At 32.9% G+C, this 16,343-nt stretch overlaps 1 protein-coding gene across 1 annotated transcript; it reads right to left on the reverse strand.

Moving 5' to 3' along the window:
* Positions 1 to 6,019: 6,019 nt before the first annotated feature.
* On the reverse strand, positions 6,020 to 14,449 carry LOC136989898 (uncharacterized). Its single transcript, XM_067288194.1, has 5 exons — positions 14,407 to 14,449; positions 8,163 to 8,289; positions 7,945 to 8,087; positions 7,372 to 7,498; positions 6,020 to 6,318 (listed from the first exon to the last, which is right to left on the reverse strand). The coding sequence occupies exons 1-5, from the start codon at positions 14,441 to 14,443 to the stop codon at positions 6,084 to 6,086; spliced, it is 669 nt and encodes a 222-aa protein (XP_067144295.1). The 5' UTR covers positions 14,444 to 14,449; the 3' UTR covers positions 6,020 to 6,083.
* Positions 14,450 to 16,343: the final 1,894 nt, after the last annotated feature.

Here is a 16,343-nt window from a genome sequence, read left to right on the forward strand (position 1 = left end):
GGCCTTTGAAGAAGAAGGCGAGGAACACGATTGAATTGAAAAAGGAAATTATAGAAAAATATGAGAGCGGCATTAAGATTGCTGAAATCAGCCGCATGTACGAGAAGTCGTCATCCACAATAAGTTCCATTGTGTCGAAAAAGAAAGCTATAAAGGAGGCTAATGTAGCGAAAAGCATAAATGTACTAACGAAACAGAGATCGCAAACAATTGAAAATGTTGAACATTTATTATTAATTTGGATCAAACAAAAGCAGTTAGATGGCGATTCTGTTTCGGAGACAATGTCGAATAGCATTTAACAATACAGCTGACCCTTGATAATCCGATGTTTTTGTAATCCGACATGCTCAGTAGTCCGACGCATCTCCCGTCAAGGCTACCGTAATCCCCGTCTCGTTACGTGTCTGCTTGCACAGAAGGATGTCGCGACATGAATCTTCCCACCCAATTCTTACACGATGACACATTTCTTGTGTTTTCCGTGAGCAGTTCTGTACGTACTGTATTATTTATGCCTATTAGTGATGTAACGAATAGTTTATTCGGCCTCAGCCGAATACCGAATATTCGGCCAGGAGCGTGACCGAATACCGAATATTCGGCCAGGAGTGTGGCCGAATGGCCGAATATTCGGCCAAACTATTCGGCTTGATTAACGCACATATAAAAATTAGCGCGCAAACCTCATTTTGCAAGGATCGCGCACCCTGCTCTCTATTGGCCCGATGTCACTACGGTTTTTTCTTCCAGTAAGTCTAAATTATTTAAATTTATTAATTAAATTATAATTATTAAAGTTAATATGAAATGAAGCCTAACGTCTACCTCTAGTGCCAAATTGGTTTATAATTTATGTAATAGCCGTAAATAGCCCGATATGATTCGGCAGTTGTTGGTATTTAGATGTAAGTTATAACTTATAAGTTATTTTATTTGCAATCGATCTTTTTAACTCTTTAATTAAGCAGTAAAATTTTATTTTTACTACGTATTTGTAGACTGAATAGTACGCTAAGGATATATACTTTAGTGGGGACATATGGTCTAGTTTCTTCCCAGATGTGAAACAGTTCAAATATATTATTGGGGGGTTTCTACTTGTGAAGTTTTGAGATATTTTTTTGCTATTGTTTTTGTCAATATTTTTAAAATTAACGTGATTTCAAATGTTATCTTTTGCATATAAAGAGAAATGCTCATTCTTTGCTTTATATACAGTATAAAATAAATTATATATTAGTTACTCATCTTCTAGAAATAAATAATTATTTCATTAAATACGATAAGTTTCAATAAAACGTTTCGTAAATCATTTTAAAATATCGTAAAAATATTAAAATATACAAGAATACGAATATAACATAATTAACTAAACAATAACATTAATGCCCGATACATTCTAACCTACATGCCATCAATGCCATAAGATATCGGGCTAGATAAAGGCTATAATATTATTTTAATTACGAAATAATTTACTAGAGTTAGACGCTATTTCTTATTAACTTTAATAATTATAATTTAATGTTTAGCATTAATAAAAGTTACCAAAATGATTAATTTACTGTGTTTTTGTTATTTCTTACTCCTGTTTTTAGGTATTCGGTATTCGGCCGAATAGCGAAAAATAGCCGAATAGGCCGAATACTGGGTAGTAACCGAATATTCGTTACCTCACTAATGCCTATACACACTGTATGTACAGTACATTTATTGGCTTCCATATTTCTTTTAATAAACATGTTTTAGTTAACCGAAATGGGTGTTTCATTTCCATATTAACCTAGGCAGCATTTTACTCATAAAATGTAGGAATATTGTAGGCTACTGCTAGCAAAACAATGCCAAATATGTAATCTCTTTCGGTAATCTAAACACTTTTGATAATCCGACACCCCTTTGGTCCCATACCTGTCGGATTATCAACGGTCAGCTGTAATTTCGATCGTTGATTCCAACACTCCTCACCGTCTTTCATACGCGAAGAACAGTCTTTGGAAAGATAACATGTAAAATGTTCATTTATTTATTATATTAGTCTTATATATTCATTTTATGTTCATTTCTTATTGTTTTTAGTATTAAACGCTATATTCATTCTCTAAAAAATGTGTTTTTGGTGCATATTTTGAAGTCTCTAGAACGAATTAATCGGATTTACATTGATTCCTAAGGAAAAATTTGTCTCGGATTTCGTCGATTGTTTTCGAACGAATTATCGACGGAAACCGAAGTATCACTGTATTACTCGATTATTCTTGATTGTACTCGTGACATTTCTCGTGTTGAACAACTGTCAATTATTATAAAATTTCTTAATACAAATACAGCTGACATTGAAGAACATTTTATTGGCTTCTTAGCCGTCGAAAAAACCACAGCTGAAAGTTTGACTAATTATATAATCGTAGAGCTTGAACAGCTGGGTATATCATTGCAAAACTGCAGAGACCAAGGGTTAGATAATGGAGCCAATATACGTGGAAAAAAAAGTGGTGTCCAGAAACGTTTACTTGAATTTAATCCACTTACTTATTTTTTACCTGGAATCTCATCCTAGGAGATACAGCATCGTCTTGAGTTCAAGCAAAATCTTTTTTTGGTTTGCTACTAAGGCTGTACACTGCCGGCTCGAGTCAGAGGTGCGCTATTTTAAAAGCACATGTAAAATCTTTATCGCTAAAACCACTTTCCGAAACTAGATGGAAATGCAGGGTGGAATCTGTGAAGGCCGTTAAATACCAACTAAGCGATATATGTGATGCTTTGGAGGATTTAGCAGAAAATACAACAGATTGTCAGTTGGTTAGTGAATGCCATTCTATAGAAAAGAAAATAACTACCTACGAATTTTTAGTTGCTCTCGTCGTATGGTGTGACATTCTTACAAAGATAAATGTTAAGTTAAATGTGGCAGAGCAAAAAAATGCACCTAGATGTGGCTATACAACATCTAGACGCATTTACACATTGGCTTGATAATTATCGGGAAAATGGTTTCCAATCATCCTCGGTAATAGCGAGAGAAATAGCTGAGAAAAATATCGACAGAAAGTTCAAAGTCGTGAGTAGGAGACGTAAAAGAATGAATTTTGATTATGACGGGGAAGATGAAGCTCTCGAATTGCCTGCGGAAGATATTTTCAAAATAAACTATTTTAATGTCATTGTCGACAATGTGCGCGCAAACTGCCAACCTAGATTTGAGGCACTTAAACATCATGAGAGCGTATTTGGTTTCATGTATAACATAAAAAGATTAAAGGAAATTAGTGATTGTGAACTTTTGAAGCAATGCAGCGACTCGCAAATATCTCTAACAGTAGGAGAAACATCTGATATTGGACACGAATTGTATGAAGAATTCAATGTTTATCCGTGTTTATGAAGGAAACGACGACATTATCTCGGTGCTGAAATATATAATGGAAAAAAATTTAACTGAAGTGTACCCCACTATCGAAGTAGTCCTGAGAATTATTGCTACCACATCTGTGACAGTTGCGTCTGCGGGAAGTTTTTTGAGGTTAAAAATTATTAAAACATATTTGAGGAATTCGATGACACAAGATCGGCTTTCAGCCCTCGCTATTCTTTCAATTGAAAATGACGTAGCTCATTCGTTAGATTATTGCGCTTTAATTAAACATTTTAGTCTTAGAGAAAGCCGCAAACATAATTTTTAAATTCCTGCGTATATCTTTCAAGGCATTTTGTACTACCTTAGTTTATCATGATTAATAATTTGTCGTCTTTACGTTTGTTAACTTTTATAAATCTTTTAATATAATATTTTAAAACTGTAAATTTATTTATTTATAACTTTTGCATTTCTCGTCAATCGTCAGAAATACCTAATTTCAATTCGCATACTTTGCAAAAGGACAAGGGCCTCGCAAAGATCTGCCGCCCGGAGCTTCGCAATGGTTAAGGCCGTCACTGCTAATATTAATAAAACAGAAAATGAAATGAATTTTCGAACTACATTTATGAACTACATTTTTGAAATTATGCAAAAATCTCTTTAAAAGTAATATATTCAGCGATATTATCGAACATACCAAATTCATTCGGGCATTACACATAATCACCAGTAAAAGTGAGAAACTTGGTGAAATTTCTCAAACTCACCAAGATGATCGATAATTATGCATAATAACCGGAGTTTTATATATATATATATATATATATATAATCGCCGGTTAATCACTTTTATCATAATATATACATTTATTGAAAATGGCCAAGGACTATAAATTTTAATAAAATGATAGTCACATCAGATCAGTGGCGTAGCGTAGTGGGGGCGGCAGGGGCGGCCCGCCCCGGGCGGCACTTATAGAGGGCGGCAAAATTTCATAATAATTAATAATATCGTGTAAAAATACCTAAATAAGGTATTTAAGGGGCGGCGAAATTTTCCTCCGCCCCGGGCGCTGACCCCCACGCTACGCCACTGCATCAGATGTCTATAAAAAATGTGTTTTTGCAGAAGAAAAACCTTTGAAGCCATAATCAAAACTTTTGAACTCCAAAATGCACGATTGCAAGTTTCGAAGACATCCCGAGTGGCAGTGCTTTTCACTAACGAACATATTTTTTACGATTACGAAATGCTTTGAAAAATCTTTGCAATCGCAGACTTTGCTTTTCCTGCCTCAAAGTATATTCAGTCATCTAAAATCAACTTCCTTTAAGCAATTCGCTTATTGGAGTCAAAAAGAAAAAATTTTCGAACACTTCGTAATATCTTTGCATGTCTATGCATAAGTTCAACAGTTTTCAAATAAAATAAGAAACAAAAACTTGCAGAAACAGAAGTGAGAGAGAAAAAGAAAATTCCTCTCTTACCACAAGAAAGGTATGTTTGGAGAAATTACCGAAGACAAAATTGAAGCAAATGCGATCGACCGTTTCAAAAGAGTCAATCACATTAGCTTCACTTCTGCAGTCGACATTGCCTGTGCCATATTGAGAAGAGATTCTTGTTGTTCTGTACGATCATATTTTGCAGCCCCTCCAGCTGTGGCCTTTAAATTCGATTCAGAGTTATTTATATCTATTAAATCAAGAGCAACTATAAAACTTTCACTTGTTTATTCGTAATTTAAAGTCTCATTCGAGAGGAAGCAGCACCTAGTATTGTAACTCAGGATCCACAGGATTCAACAATTTTCTTTACCAGGGTCACGAAACGGAAGCCGAAGTAGAAGACGCGGATTTGCATAAAAGTATTGCGTGCATTCAATAGGATTCTTACTTAAATGTAATAAAATAAACGTTTAGTTTAGAGCAATCTTTAACCAGCTTTTCCATTACTGTTTGATTTATAAAGAATTTTAGCAACACTTCCACTTAGCTCGGCTAAGTGTGAGGTGTTTTTCAAAACTGAAATTAGTAAAGAAAAGAATGAAGTTCACAATAACCCAAGAAAGATTATATAATCTTCTGGTGATCAGCATTGAAAAAATTGCTATCCTATAAACCCATTCATGGTGCTCTCCTTGGTAATCTTTTCGCTACCCCGACTGCCGTTTTGGAAGGGGGAAGTGAGTGGTTTCCTCGGAAATTTCAGACAGTTCTGTTCTAACATGCGTTATGAACCTAGAAAATTACTATTTAGAGCTCTGTATAAAGAATTACTGGGAAATTTCGACTATATTCGGTATACGGTTTCAATTTCCAGGAAGAATTTTATTTAAAAATTTCGCCGCTAGGGAGAAAATTTACGTAATATGCACAGTATGAAGAAGCGGCGCCAAATTTCGCTGTAGTGGCTGTATTTTAGTAAGTAAAAATTTTTTCCTAAAAATCGAAACTGCATACGCGGAAAAGTATTTAAACCAAATTTTGCTAGATAGATTCTTTCTACAGAGAGCTCTGAACGATCTCTTAATTACGATCAACCTGTAAATCAATACAATTTGATAATTTTTAATTTATTTCATAAACACGAATATCGAAAATACGAACTTACAGCATTGTTTAATTAGGCCGAAGCTTTATTTTCTTTTTTTCTTTTTTTCTTTGCATGAAAATATAATAATCGTTAAAATTATCCAAATTTCTTTAAAATTTGATTATAAAATATACGTTTTTATATCATTTATAATGAAAATTAAGTTTAAAGATATAATTAATCGATTAAGACAAATCCGAGTGCAACTGGAGCAAATAATCGAAAACAATGAACATTTTTGCTGTAATTGGGGTGACCAAATCACTTGTATTAGTTTCAGTACCAGTGAAACTGCATGTTCTTCGCAAATCTTTCTCGTTTCTGTCGATATGCAGTCTAGAAACTTCATCTGGGCACTGCAATAAAAAATATCAGTTAATTAAGGAACTAAAAAAATGATATTTTTTTATTATTTTATAATGAGTCCATCAAAATAGCTACATAAATTAGTTGCATGTTTGAGTTGACAGAAAATATTCATTTACTTAGCAATGCGAATTTATCATTTATAATTTAGATTCCTGAATCAAAGGCAGTATACCAGAAGGGAGCCGAATTAATTATCCTCAAGCTGATTTTAATCGTATACGTCAACGCAACACATGTACTGTACAATCTGACGAGAGGAGATGTCTTTTATGGGAAACTGCCTCTATTTAAGTGTTACTAACATTAAAAAAAAAAAAAAAAAAAAAAAAACCCCAGAAAATTTCACGTTGCCAGCCTGTTGGCGAGCGTGAACCTACGAGCAACTACAGTTTTTCCAACAATAATAGAACATACAGTTTTTGCCTAGAAACTCTATTATTTTCATGTCACTTTAATGAAATTTTCTAGTGCATTTTATAGTAAGACATCAACAATTATAGCACAAGTTTAGAGAAAAATGATTAATAAACAAAAGAGTTATATATTATTATAAAAAATAGGATGTCCAACATTCTGTTTTGGAGTTATAGAGCCCTACAATATGAATTTTAAAAAAGTACAAAATAAAAATATCATAATAAATTTATATGTACATATTTAATATAGTTATCTGAATAAAGGCAAACAGAAGACCTCTTGGCTCTCTAGGTTTCGAGTTCTTTTCTATGGCTTTCTATTACAGTGATGGATCAGAATTGTAATTCAATGCAAATGTTTTCATAGATTTCCATGGATAAATTGTTTTTCCTTCTTTACTGTTATGTTTTGTTATGAAGGACACACACACAATGAAGAAAGTAATAGTAATTATGTTATAACTATCACACGGCATAACTATTACAAGTTAACTAGCATTCGTTCATTAATTAATTAATTAATTAATCAGTCGACCTTAGTTCTTCTCAATTATGCAAAAATTTAGCTAAAATTTAGTTTAAGATTAGTGTTAAGTATTTTAGGAAAATTCAGTGTTAACTTACCAACAAAGATTTCGAAAAGTGTCATCTCCGCTGTGGTAAGGCCGTTTTTGTCGAATTTTGTGGATAGGTTTCGAACATTGAACAAATTCATTTTTTAAATCACGGAAACAGTTATAAGTGCGATGTCCTATAAAAAATTTAATTAATGATAATTAAATTCATTTTTTCAATGATTTAAGGCTAATTTTAACCTTTTTGGAAATGCAGGCGATCTTCAGTAGATGAAGTTAAAAATTTCATGCTTTTTCTACGGAAAAAATCCTTTTCTGAAAATGGATTACTTGATTAGACTTTCATTCACTTATTAGACTTTCTGCGATTTTTAAACTCAAAGAAAATTTATAGAAAATTAACGAATTCGATTTTAAAAATTCTGGGCCGTACGTTAATAGAAGAATTAACAAAATTCTAACGCAAAAAAAACTGTTTGGTTCTATCTACTTTTGTTTTCGAGAATGTTTGGAAAAGTATTTTTCCGTAGAAAAAGCATTAAATTTTTAACGTCATCTGTTGAAAACCATGCACAAAATCGGGGAAATTACAATAAGCCTTAATAATAAATGTAAAGTGAACCTTGCAACAATTTCTCTTCCTTGCAAACAGTTGCCATAATTTTGCGAGCACCGGCTAATTTTTTATCCAAAAGAACTCTCTGTTCGTAAGATACACATCGATTTATATACTCGTCCACACAATTCATCCCTGTTTCAAACGCACTGAACAAACAATTTAGGTAAGAAACTATCTCGACTGTTTATCTTACTAAATATATTTAAAAATAATTTACGTACTTGCACGCTCTTTGAAGTTCTTCTCCAGTAGCTGCTAAGCCATGAAATTCTTCAGTGCTGGAAACAAACGGATTCATTTTCTGTAAACATAGATCCAATTCTTCTGTTGGACATGAAACACACAAACCTAAATAAAAACCGCAGAATTAAAAATATTTACATATTTTCGTAACCTTGAAGTTTGCTCGGTCAACATTAATAGCAAAAACGAAGGGGATTTGACCGTCCATCTTCGGTTAATCTGGTTTACCACAACCAGTTATATAAAATTATTTATACGAGTAAAAAAGTGGAGCACACAGGGAAACCTTGTTAAACCAATAAAAAAATTTGCATGCGAATTCAGTAAAATTCACACCTTATATGACAGCTAATTCATAAGTAGTATAGAAATAGATGCCACAACACAGTATAAATAAAAAATAAATTTTATTTCAGAAAAGATTTTTGGAAAATTTTCTAGTATTTGTTTTCCTTTTACTTTTGAGAGTGCCAGGGCCCCTTCGACCCCTTCTGGGTGAGCCACTAAGTAAAGGTATATATATATATATATATATATGAGGATTCGATCCAGTGTTCTTCAAAGCAGTAGGAATGCATTAACTGCATCGGCCATCCGGCCAGCAATTTTAGAGATTAAAATCCTTATATGTGTCAATTAAGTTTAATTAAACTATTTAATTTAATTTGTAGTTACTAATATCAATACGAGATGATGTTCTAAGTGCCACCTCTTGACCAAATTCTTTAGTTTTATTGTTATTATTATAGCCCGAAAGTAGTCTGTTTAATTAGGTTTAATGAATATGTAACAGAATAGGCTTCATAGAAAAATTTTAAAAATAGCTCCTACCATATTTTCATAAAATAAAGATATCAAACGAGTCTCGAAATTTTGAAATCAAATTATTAAACGTATTTGTTGAATAAATTATTAAAATAAAGCCCTATCTTTTTGACTGATATAATTTTTTTATTATGAATATTTGAATGTTTATTTAACTAGTGTTTTTTACTAGCCATTTCTAAATTTTAATTAATTAAGACGGCCAGAGGGTTGAGCGGTTAAAGGTGGCAGCACACTGCTTGAGAGACCCGGGTTCTACTTCAGATAGATTGAAAATTCTAGAAATTTTTCGGGGTAATTCGTCTGGATATGTCGGCTTCGTCTCTATCACCCGGTCGTCTCATTGTGAGCCTGACCGAAGCAATAATGGGCTTGCTTTAAAAAAAGGCTTTATTAGTGCTCATAGGGCAAAAAGAGTTTTAAAAAAGCTGAGTTCTATTTCCAGGAACGTAATCTCAATTTATGACATTCACTCTAATTGAAATACGACGACAAGCTTTAAATCAATTTTGTAGGACGTGATTGGTCATAAAAACGAGCTCTACTGTATATTTAAGTAGATAGTTAGATGGCAGAGACAGTTAAGGCTTTATTGCTATGGGAATCTGGAATTGAATCCGGGCCAGCAACTCCCTAGTAATTTTTTGTGGGTGGTCTGTCTCGGATATGTTGGGCTCGGTCTCTTACTACCAGACCGCAGCCATTGCGGACCTAGTTGAACTCGTGATCGGAATGCAAATAAAGAACTTTAGTGCCCACAGAGCGAAAAAAGCATTATGAATTCGGAAGTCCCGCAACGGGCCATCCGGTTGTGATGGAACCCAACTTATCCGGTACAGACTACCCAAATTCCCGTTTTTTTCGGCTATCCGAATTCAACGTTGGTAATCCGGAACAGTATATTTTTGTTCTCTGGGTTAATTAATCATACTCATCAGACCAGGCTCATGATGCTGGTGGCCAGGTGATGGAAGAATGGGCTCCACGCATCCTAGTCATTCTACCCATGAAAATTTTAGAAAGTTTTTAACTTGGATTCGAACCCACTCTCGGGCTAGTTAAGCTGACGCATATTAAAAACTGAGTAATTTGTAAACAAAGCAGTTACTTTGTAGTACAAAGTAACTGCTCTGTTTACAAATTACTCGGTTATTAATGTATCAAATCTTAAAATAGAGAGGCACACGTATTCAGCCCAAAACGTGAACGGCGGACGGACGAGCGCCGCCATCTGGCAATTCTATACGGTTGATAACGGCGTTTGCTACGTCTAGAGTGGCTAGTAGACGATCGGCTTAAACTTCTTCACTTTTTTTGGAGTTTGTGATTAAAATTATGACGTATTTTATTAAAATATTGATTATTTAAGCATTTACGAATAATATTGTAAAGAAACAGGCGATTTTAATCCAGAAATTATTTAATTATTCAATCTTTTAGCAAGTGATGCGAAGTGTCTATAGAATTTACATATATTTGTCTTCATAATAACTTATCTTAAGGTAGGTTTATTCTTCCACGGCATCTTCTACCATAAACAGCGTAATACGTTTGTAAATTTTCTAAAAATTAACTTTCCGAGCTGCTTTCGAATTTACATAAGCCACTACTTCCCTCGACAAAAGTATGAGGTAGTCCTATTGTCCGATCGGAAGAGAATTCTTCTTTTAATTCACCCCATAGGGTAGGAGAATTAAAAATAATTATTTAGTGTTATTAAACATCATATAAATGCTTTTAAACAGTTTAATTTGTTTATATACAGTACCTTCGCTGGTAACCCGCGATGTTAAATGTATCCGCCATTTTTTCAACAAATTTCCCGTGAGTCAATGCGCGACGTTCAATGAGTCACGTGATGTTGTGAACGAGCGCCGCAAGGTCTTTTACTTGGACTTAGAACGTCAAATGTGTACTTCTGCTTGCCTTACAAGTTTAACGTTTGTACTTGCGCCTCAACCTCTCTATTATTGTATATCTCTCTTCACTGATTTTTTTGAATCACCCTATATCCAAAATAAATTATTTTTTAAATCTTATACACTTAAAGCTAAATTTAGACCTTGAAATTGGCAATAAATAGAGTGTGGCATTAAACTGGGGAATCGTAAACAACGAGGTCTACATACAAGTTTGAAGTTTGAGAGCTTGAAAGTCACATGGTTTGGTGATAATAGCGAGGTAGAGGCCGAAGTTTTCATCTCTGAAACGTCGAGCGCCACTTACAAGATAGCGACGCTCGACGTTCGACGTTACAGAGATAAAAACTTCGGCCGCAACCTCGCCAATATCGTTTTTACTAGGGTTTCTCTAACGGAATCCCGGTAATCCCGGCTGTTTTTTAACCCAGGAAATATCCAGGGAAATTCTTCCCATCCCGGGAAATCCCGAAAATTTCTTAAAAAATCACTTTTTTTTATTTTGTGTTAAGGTTGAGGAAATTTTGCAAATAGAAAGTATAATTAATCCACAAACTGCCAGAATACATTTGCATTTATTAATTTTAAGTCTGCTTATTAGTTTTTTCAATAATCAATATGTAGCCTATTTGTGGCAAGACTCTGAAAATTCTTTACTTGTCAGGATATAATACAGGTACTCCTCACTTTACGACCTAGCTGCTTAACGACCACTCGCACTTACGACCAATCGAGTTTCGATCTGCAATTCGGGGAATCCCCTTTCTCAGCTTGAGTGTCGGTCAGTGGCGGATGGTGGCATGCGCACTAAGCGTACTATAATAGGCTAATAGCGTACTATAATAATCTTTTTATGAATAAATTTGAAGTTTGTTGCATAATTTGTATAATTTTACAACGATCCTATATTCCCGACGCAAGTTCCTCGCTTATCGACCAATTCGTTTAACGACGTAGTCGTCGGAACGGAACTCGGTCGTAAAGTGAGGAGTACCTGTATCTGGAATAATTGCGCCGATGCCGTCTTAATTTTTAACCATGCCCAATAGCTTCAATAACTGCATTATGCCAGGTTGTGAAAATTGGGAAAGGCTACAAACGAGTATGAAGTATGCAACTACGAAGTTTTTCTTCATAAACCTGATTATTAAAGCTAAAGGAACTGCCGAATTATCGGGCTATAAGCTTGAGGCCGTTATTAAAGAAGTCAAGGTAGACAAATCAAGAATACTAGACGGCAAAAGAAGTAGTGTAACGCATCTCGAAAACGAACTAGAAATCTTCCAGGTTACAGGTGAAAAAACAATATGTCTTCTCTTAAATGCATTAAACACGATTCCAACCACCTCAATTAAATCGGAAAGGGCATTCTCGGAGCAGAACTTTTCTTTTGTAAAATAAGAATTAAATTGAGTGATCGGAGTATTGACAATCTTTGCTTTTTAAAATCTTATTATAAAAATTTACAATACTGTAATATTTTGTATTATGTTTTATTTAAAAAACGAAAATTACTTTCTAAGTTAAAAGTTTGATCTAAGTTTATTTTGTTTTCTTTAAATTTTCGACTCAATTTAAAGGTTTTTTGGTTTTGTTTGTTGTTATTGTAAGCAGTTTCCAACAAACTTTAATAAATTTTTTCTATTTGTGGGAATTTATACGTAATTCAAAGGTTAATTTTAACTTAATATATATTTTACGCAGCAATATTAATATTATTATTTTGGAGGTTGCAGGACGTATTAAATTACTTTAAAAAATGAAAAAGAATTACAGTATATTATAAGATTTCGAGACTTATTTTATATCTTAAAAATAATTAATTATATCTCGGGAAACAGATCACTTTTTCTCGAAATTCCGGGAAGTGAGAAACCCTAGTTTATACTGAAGATCCGTTTGTGTGTATTCATTGTTGCTTTGCGAAAGTGGTGCTATTTGGGGCATTATATTGAGGTTTGATTGTATCTTTATTATTTTAGCAGCCTTTTTGAGGTTTATATTTTATTACGTTTAAAGACTTTTAATTTAAACAATTAAATATAAATTTAAAAAGTTCCTTATAAAATTCCTCATTAACTAATATTTGTTCATAATCATTTTAATCTTAAGCTAATGATTGTAAAAACAATAACATTTCTAAGTAATTACTTTGTTGTTTTTGCAATTAAAATGTTAATTGTAGATTAAATTAAAGGAAAAACACGACAATTAAGTAAATTCCGTTTAATCAGTATATACTGTACAAAAATAACAAAACTTAACTAAGTTAATAAACTTTATAGAGACTTATATTACTTTAATTAATTCTAATCAATATTTTTTGTAATTATTTATATTTTAATAGTGTTATAGCTGTTATCAACAAACTACAGCTGTTTTATAAAATAGTATTTAAGAATATAAATGTTAAATAAACAATTATTTTATTTATTCTTTAATAATTATTGGATCACAATAATAGTATTTGTAAAAAAGTAAAAAATAAAATTATTTTTGATAAAGATAGTATAAAAGAGTTTTTAAAATGTAATAAACTAAATAGCTGAAAGCGATCGGACCCATGTGTCAACTTTCACAAATCTCTATCTATCTGTTTCATTTGAGACCCTTCAAGTTCAGGCTGACTCATATCTACATTTTCACTGTTGACTATAGTTATCACTTACAGTCAAAAATCGTATTCTCCAAAGACTACTGTTACAAATTGTAATAATATTATCATCCTGCATTGAGTTCTGCAACTTGAAATATTCGAGCTTGATAAGAATATTAAAAAAAAAAAAACCGTAATTTCTATCAACAATGTGCCCACCAGAGGCCAAGTATATAACATTAATGAATGAAGGCTAGAATCATTCCCGAGTTAGTCGCAGATTCTAGCCTCATCAAAGTGAAGAATTCCGTGTTTTATTCGCATGTCTTATTCCTAAGTAGGGAACAGTTTCCTCACAGAAAGTCTCCATCAACGGCCGAGTAGTTTAATCCACTCGATTAGTTACGGGTTCGCATTTCACCAACGTGATGTATTCTGTGTTTACTTCACGTGTATAAAATCTAAATAGGGATCAGTTTCCCATAAAAAGTCCTCCCGAAAGACACCTCGTTGACAAATCGCTAAAGTGTACTCTTATCCTAGCAATCAAGATGCATTCTCATTTACAAAAAGGGATTCTTTGAGACTTAAAATCCATTTTAAAAGTAAAAAAATAATTTATTTGAGAGTAAATAATCAACAGAAAATATAAAGCAAACAATTTTCATTTGCATAAAATATTTCAGCAAGACTTTTATAGACTGGAAAATATATTCCAATTTAAGAACACATGTTTAAAAAAGCATTTAAAGAACATAAATATCGTTTAAAAGAATTTAGAAAAGAGTGAAAAGTTTAATAATAAATTTAAAAACAACTAACAATGACAGAAAATATACGAAAAAGGGAGTGTTATAATACGATTTATCAATTTAAACTCACCTGTGACAAATAAATTCAAAAGGAGAATTATTTTCATTTCTAAGTAGGCTGGAGAGCAGTTCTTGCAGTCTTAAGAAAATGTAAAATGCTTACAGACCTCGTTATTCAGTATTTTTATACTCAGAAGATATTATTCTTACTCCCCGTTGGAGAGAAAAAATAAAAATAAAAGCGATAATCCTAATGTAATTGATCGAAAAGTGAGATGTAATTAGAGGCGATGCGACAGCAACAAAATAATTGCAAATTATATTATTCTTCAGATTGATTAAAATGAAAGATGATAATTTATTATATTTTAATTAGAATGTATCGAAACTAATTTTGTTGTAATTATTAGTTAACATAACTAAATATGATAGCAATTTTAGAATCAAAGATATTTATTATTTATAATGTAAAAATATTCATTTTCGTTAAATGTCAACGTTTGAAGAATAAATAAATTAATAAAAATGATATCAAATAATTTTAGATTTAATTATGTATGCGATAAATAGAAAAAAATGTACTTTATTATAAAAATAATATAAAATAGTGAGAAGTTTTTTCCAGTTTTTATCTCTTTCCACCCTACGGCACTGAGACGGCCCTTTTTATTCACAGCTCACTAGTGGCCGAGTGGATAAAACAACCCAACACTAGTCGTGGGTCTCACTACTGGTTTGGCCACGTAGAGTTGTTCGGGTTTTCTTCCTATAAAAAGTCTTCCCGCAGGCATCCCCTTGGCAGCCGTGATACGTTGCATTATTCAATTAATCCAATCTAACCTTTTTAATTTATATCTAACTAGGTTCGGTTTGGGAGACACCGGATGGTGAGAGACTTCACCACTCTTTCTCCTATCGTTGCCTATTACTCTGTGGTCAAGGCCTATTATTCTGGGGACCTGGGTTCGAATCCAGAGATCGAAAAACTGTAAGAATTTTTGATGTTCTGTTCTTCATTACCGGCTTCCCGCTCTATGAGCCTCACGATGGGTGTGATTAAAAAGGCTTTCTTGATATACACAAAGCAAAAAAAATTGAAAAAAAGACAAACCTATATAAGTAGGTGAACGCTTTGCCAACTCAGTCATCCAGCAGCCTGTTTTATTTCCTTTCCGGACATCTCCGGATACATAACAAGAATTATATAACTGAAGAATCTTTATTTTATTTTTTGTTTTTTAAATAAAAAAATTTTATTTTTATTAATATAACTGAAGAAGATCAGTACATTCTAGTCCAAAACGTTATTATTCTGATAAACCTCGTGTTGGAATTTGAAAGGTTGGATTTTACTAATATCATCATTTTTTTCCTCCAGTTGTACATGACAATTTGGGATATAATTTCGATAGAGAAAAAATGGATATGCAATTAATAGAAAGATTATAAACAGGATCTGAAAGAATTAATTACTAGGAAACATTCGTTAAGTCGTAATTTGAGCTCCAATTTCCCATAATCTACCATAAATTGAGTTCTATTACCAGAAATGTATATTATGAAATGAAATCTTCCATTCTATCAATCCCACCAGTGGCCGAGTGGAAAAACCACTGAACACTAATAGTGAGTCGCATCTCACGAACCGAGTGGCCACATGGAGTTTTTCGGGTTTTCTTTACGTGTTGAACACCAAAAAGTGATCACTTTCCTCAAAGTATTTCCTAATTGGCAGATCGCCCATGCGTTGCGTTGCCTATACCATTTTTAGTCTTTAATTTAAAAACGTAATACGAAATTGATAAATGACAACAAATATGTTTTTATTTGTATTATTAGTTTTATTCATGTATTTTACTGCTTTATCAGAAGCGTAAGACTTTATGCAGGTCTGGTTTTCATGGAATATGCAAACTAACACATGAGCGATGTGCCAAGGGAGGTGCCTTTCGAGAGGCCCTTCTATGAGAAATTGGTCTCTATTTAGGTGTTAGATACGTGAAGAAA

The sequence above is a fragment of the Centruroides vittatus genome, unplaced genomic scaffold, assembly GCF_030686945.1.
Source record: "Centruroides vittatus isolate TY-2023 unplaced genomic scaffold, ASM3068694v2 scaffold_769, whole genome shotgun sequence".
In the NCBI taxonomy this organism is placed as follows: domain Eukaryota; kingdom Metazoa; phylum Arthropoda; class Arachnida; order Scorpiones; family Buthidae; genus Centruroides; species Centruroides vittatus.

Excerpts from the sequence above, each read along its gene's own strand:
- LOC136989898 (XM_067288194.1), bottom strand. The coding sequence starts at position 14,443 with ATGAAAATAATTCTCCTTTTGAATTTATTTGTCACAG. Across the intron at positions 8,290-14,406 it reads TTTGAATTTATTTGTCACAG|GTTTGTGTGTTTCATGTCCA; the intron begins GTGAGTTTAAAT and ends GTTTTTATTTAG. Across the intron at positions 6,319-7,371 it reads ACTTTTCGAAATCTTTGTTG|TGCCCAGATGAAGTTTCTAG; the intron begins GTAAGTTAACAC and ends TTTTTATTGCAG.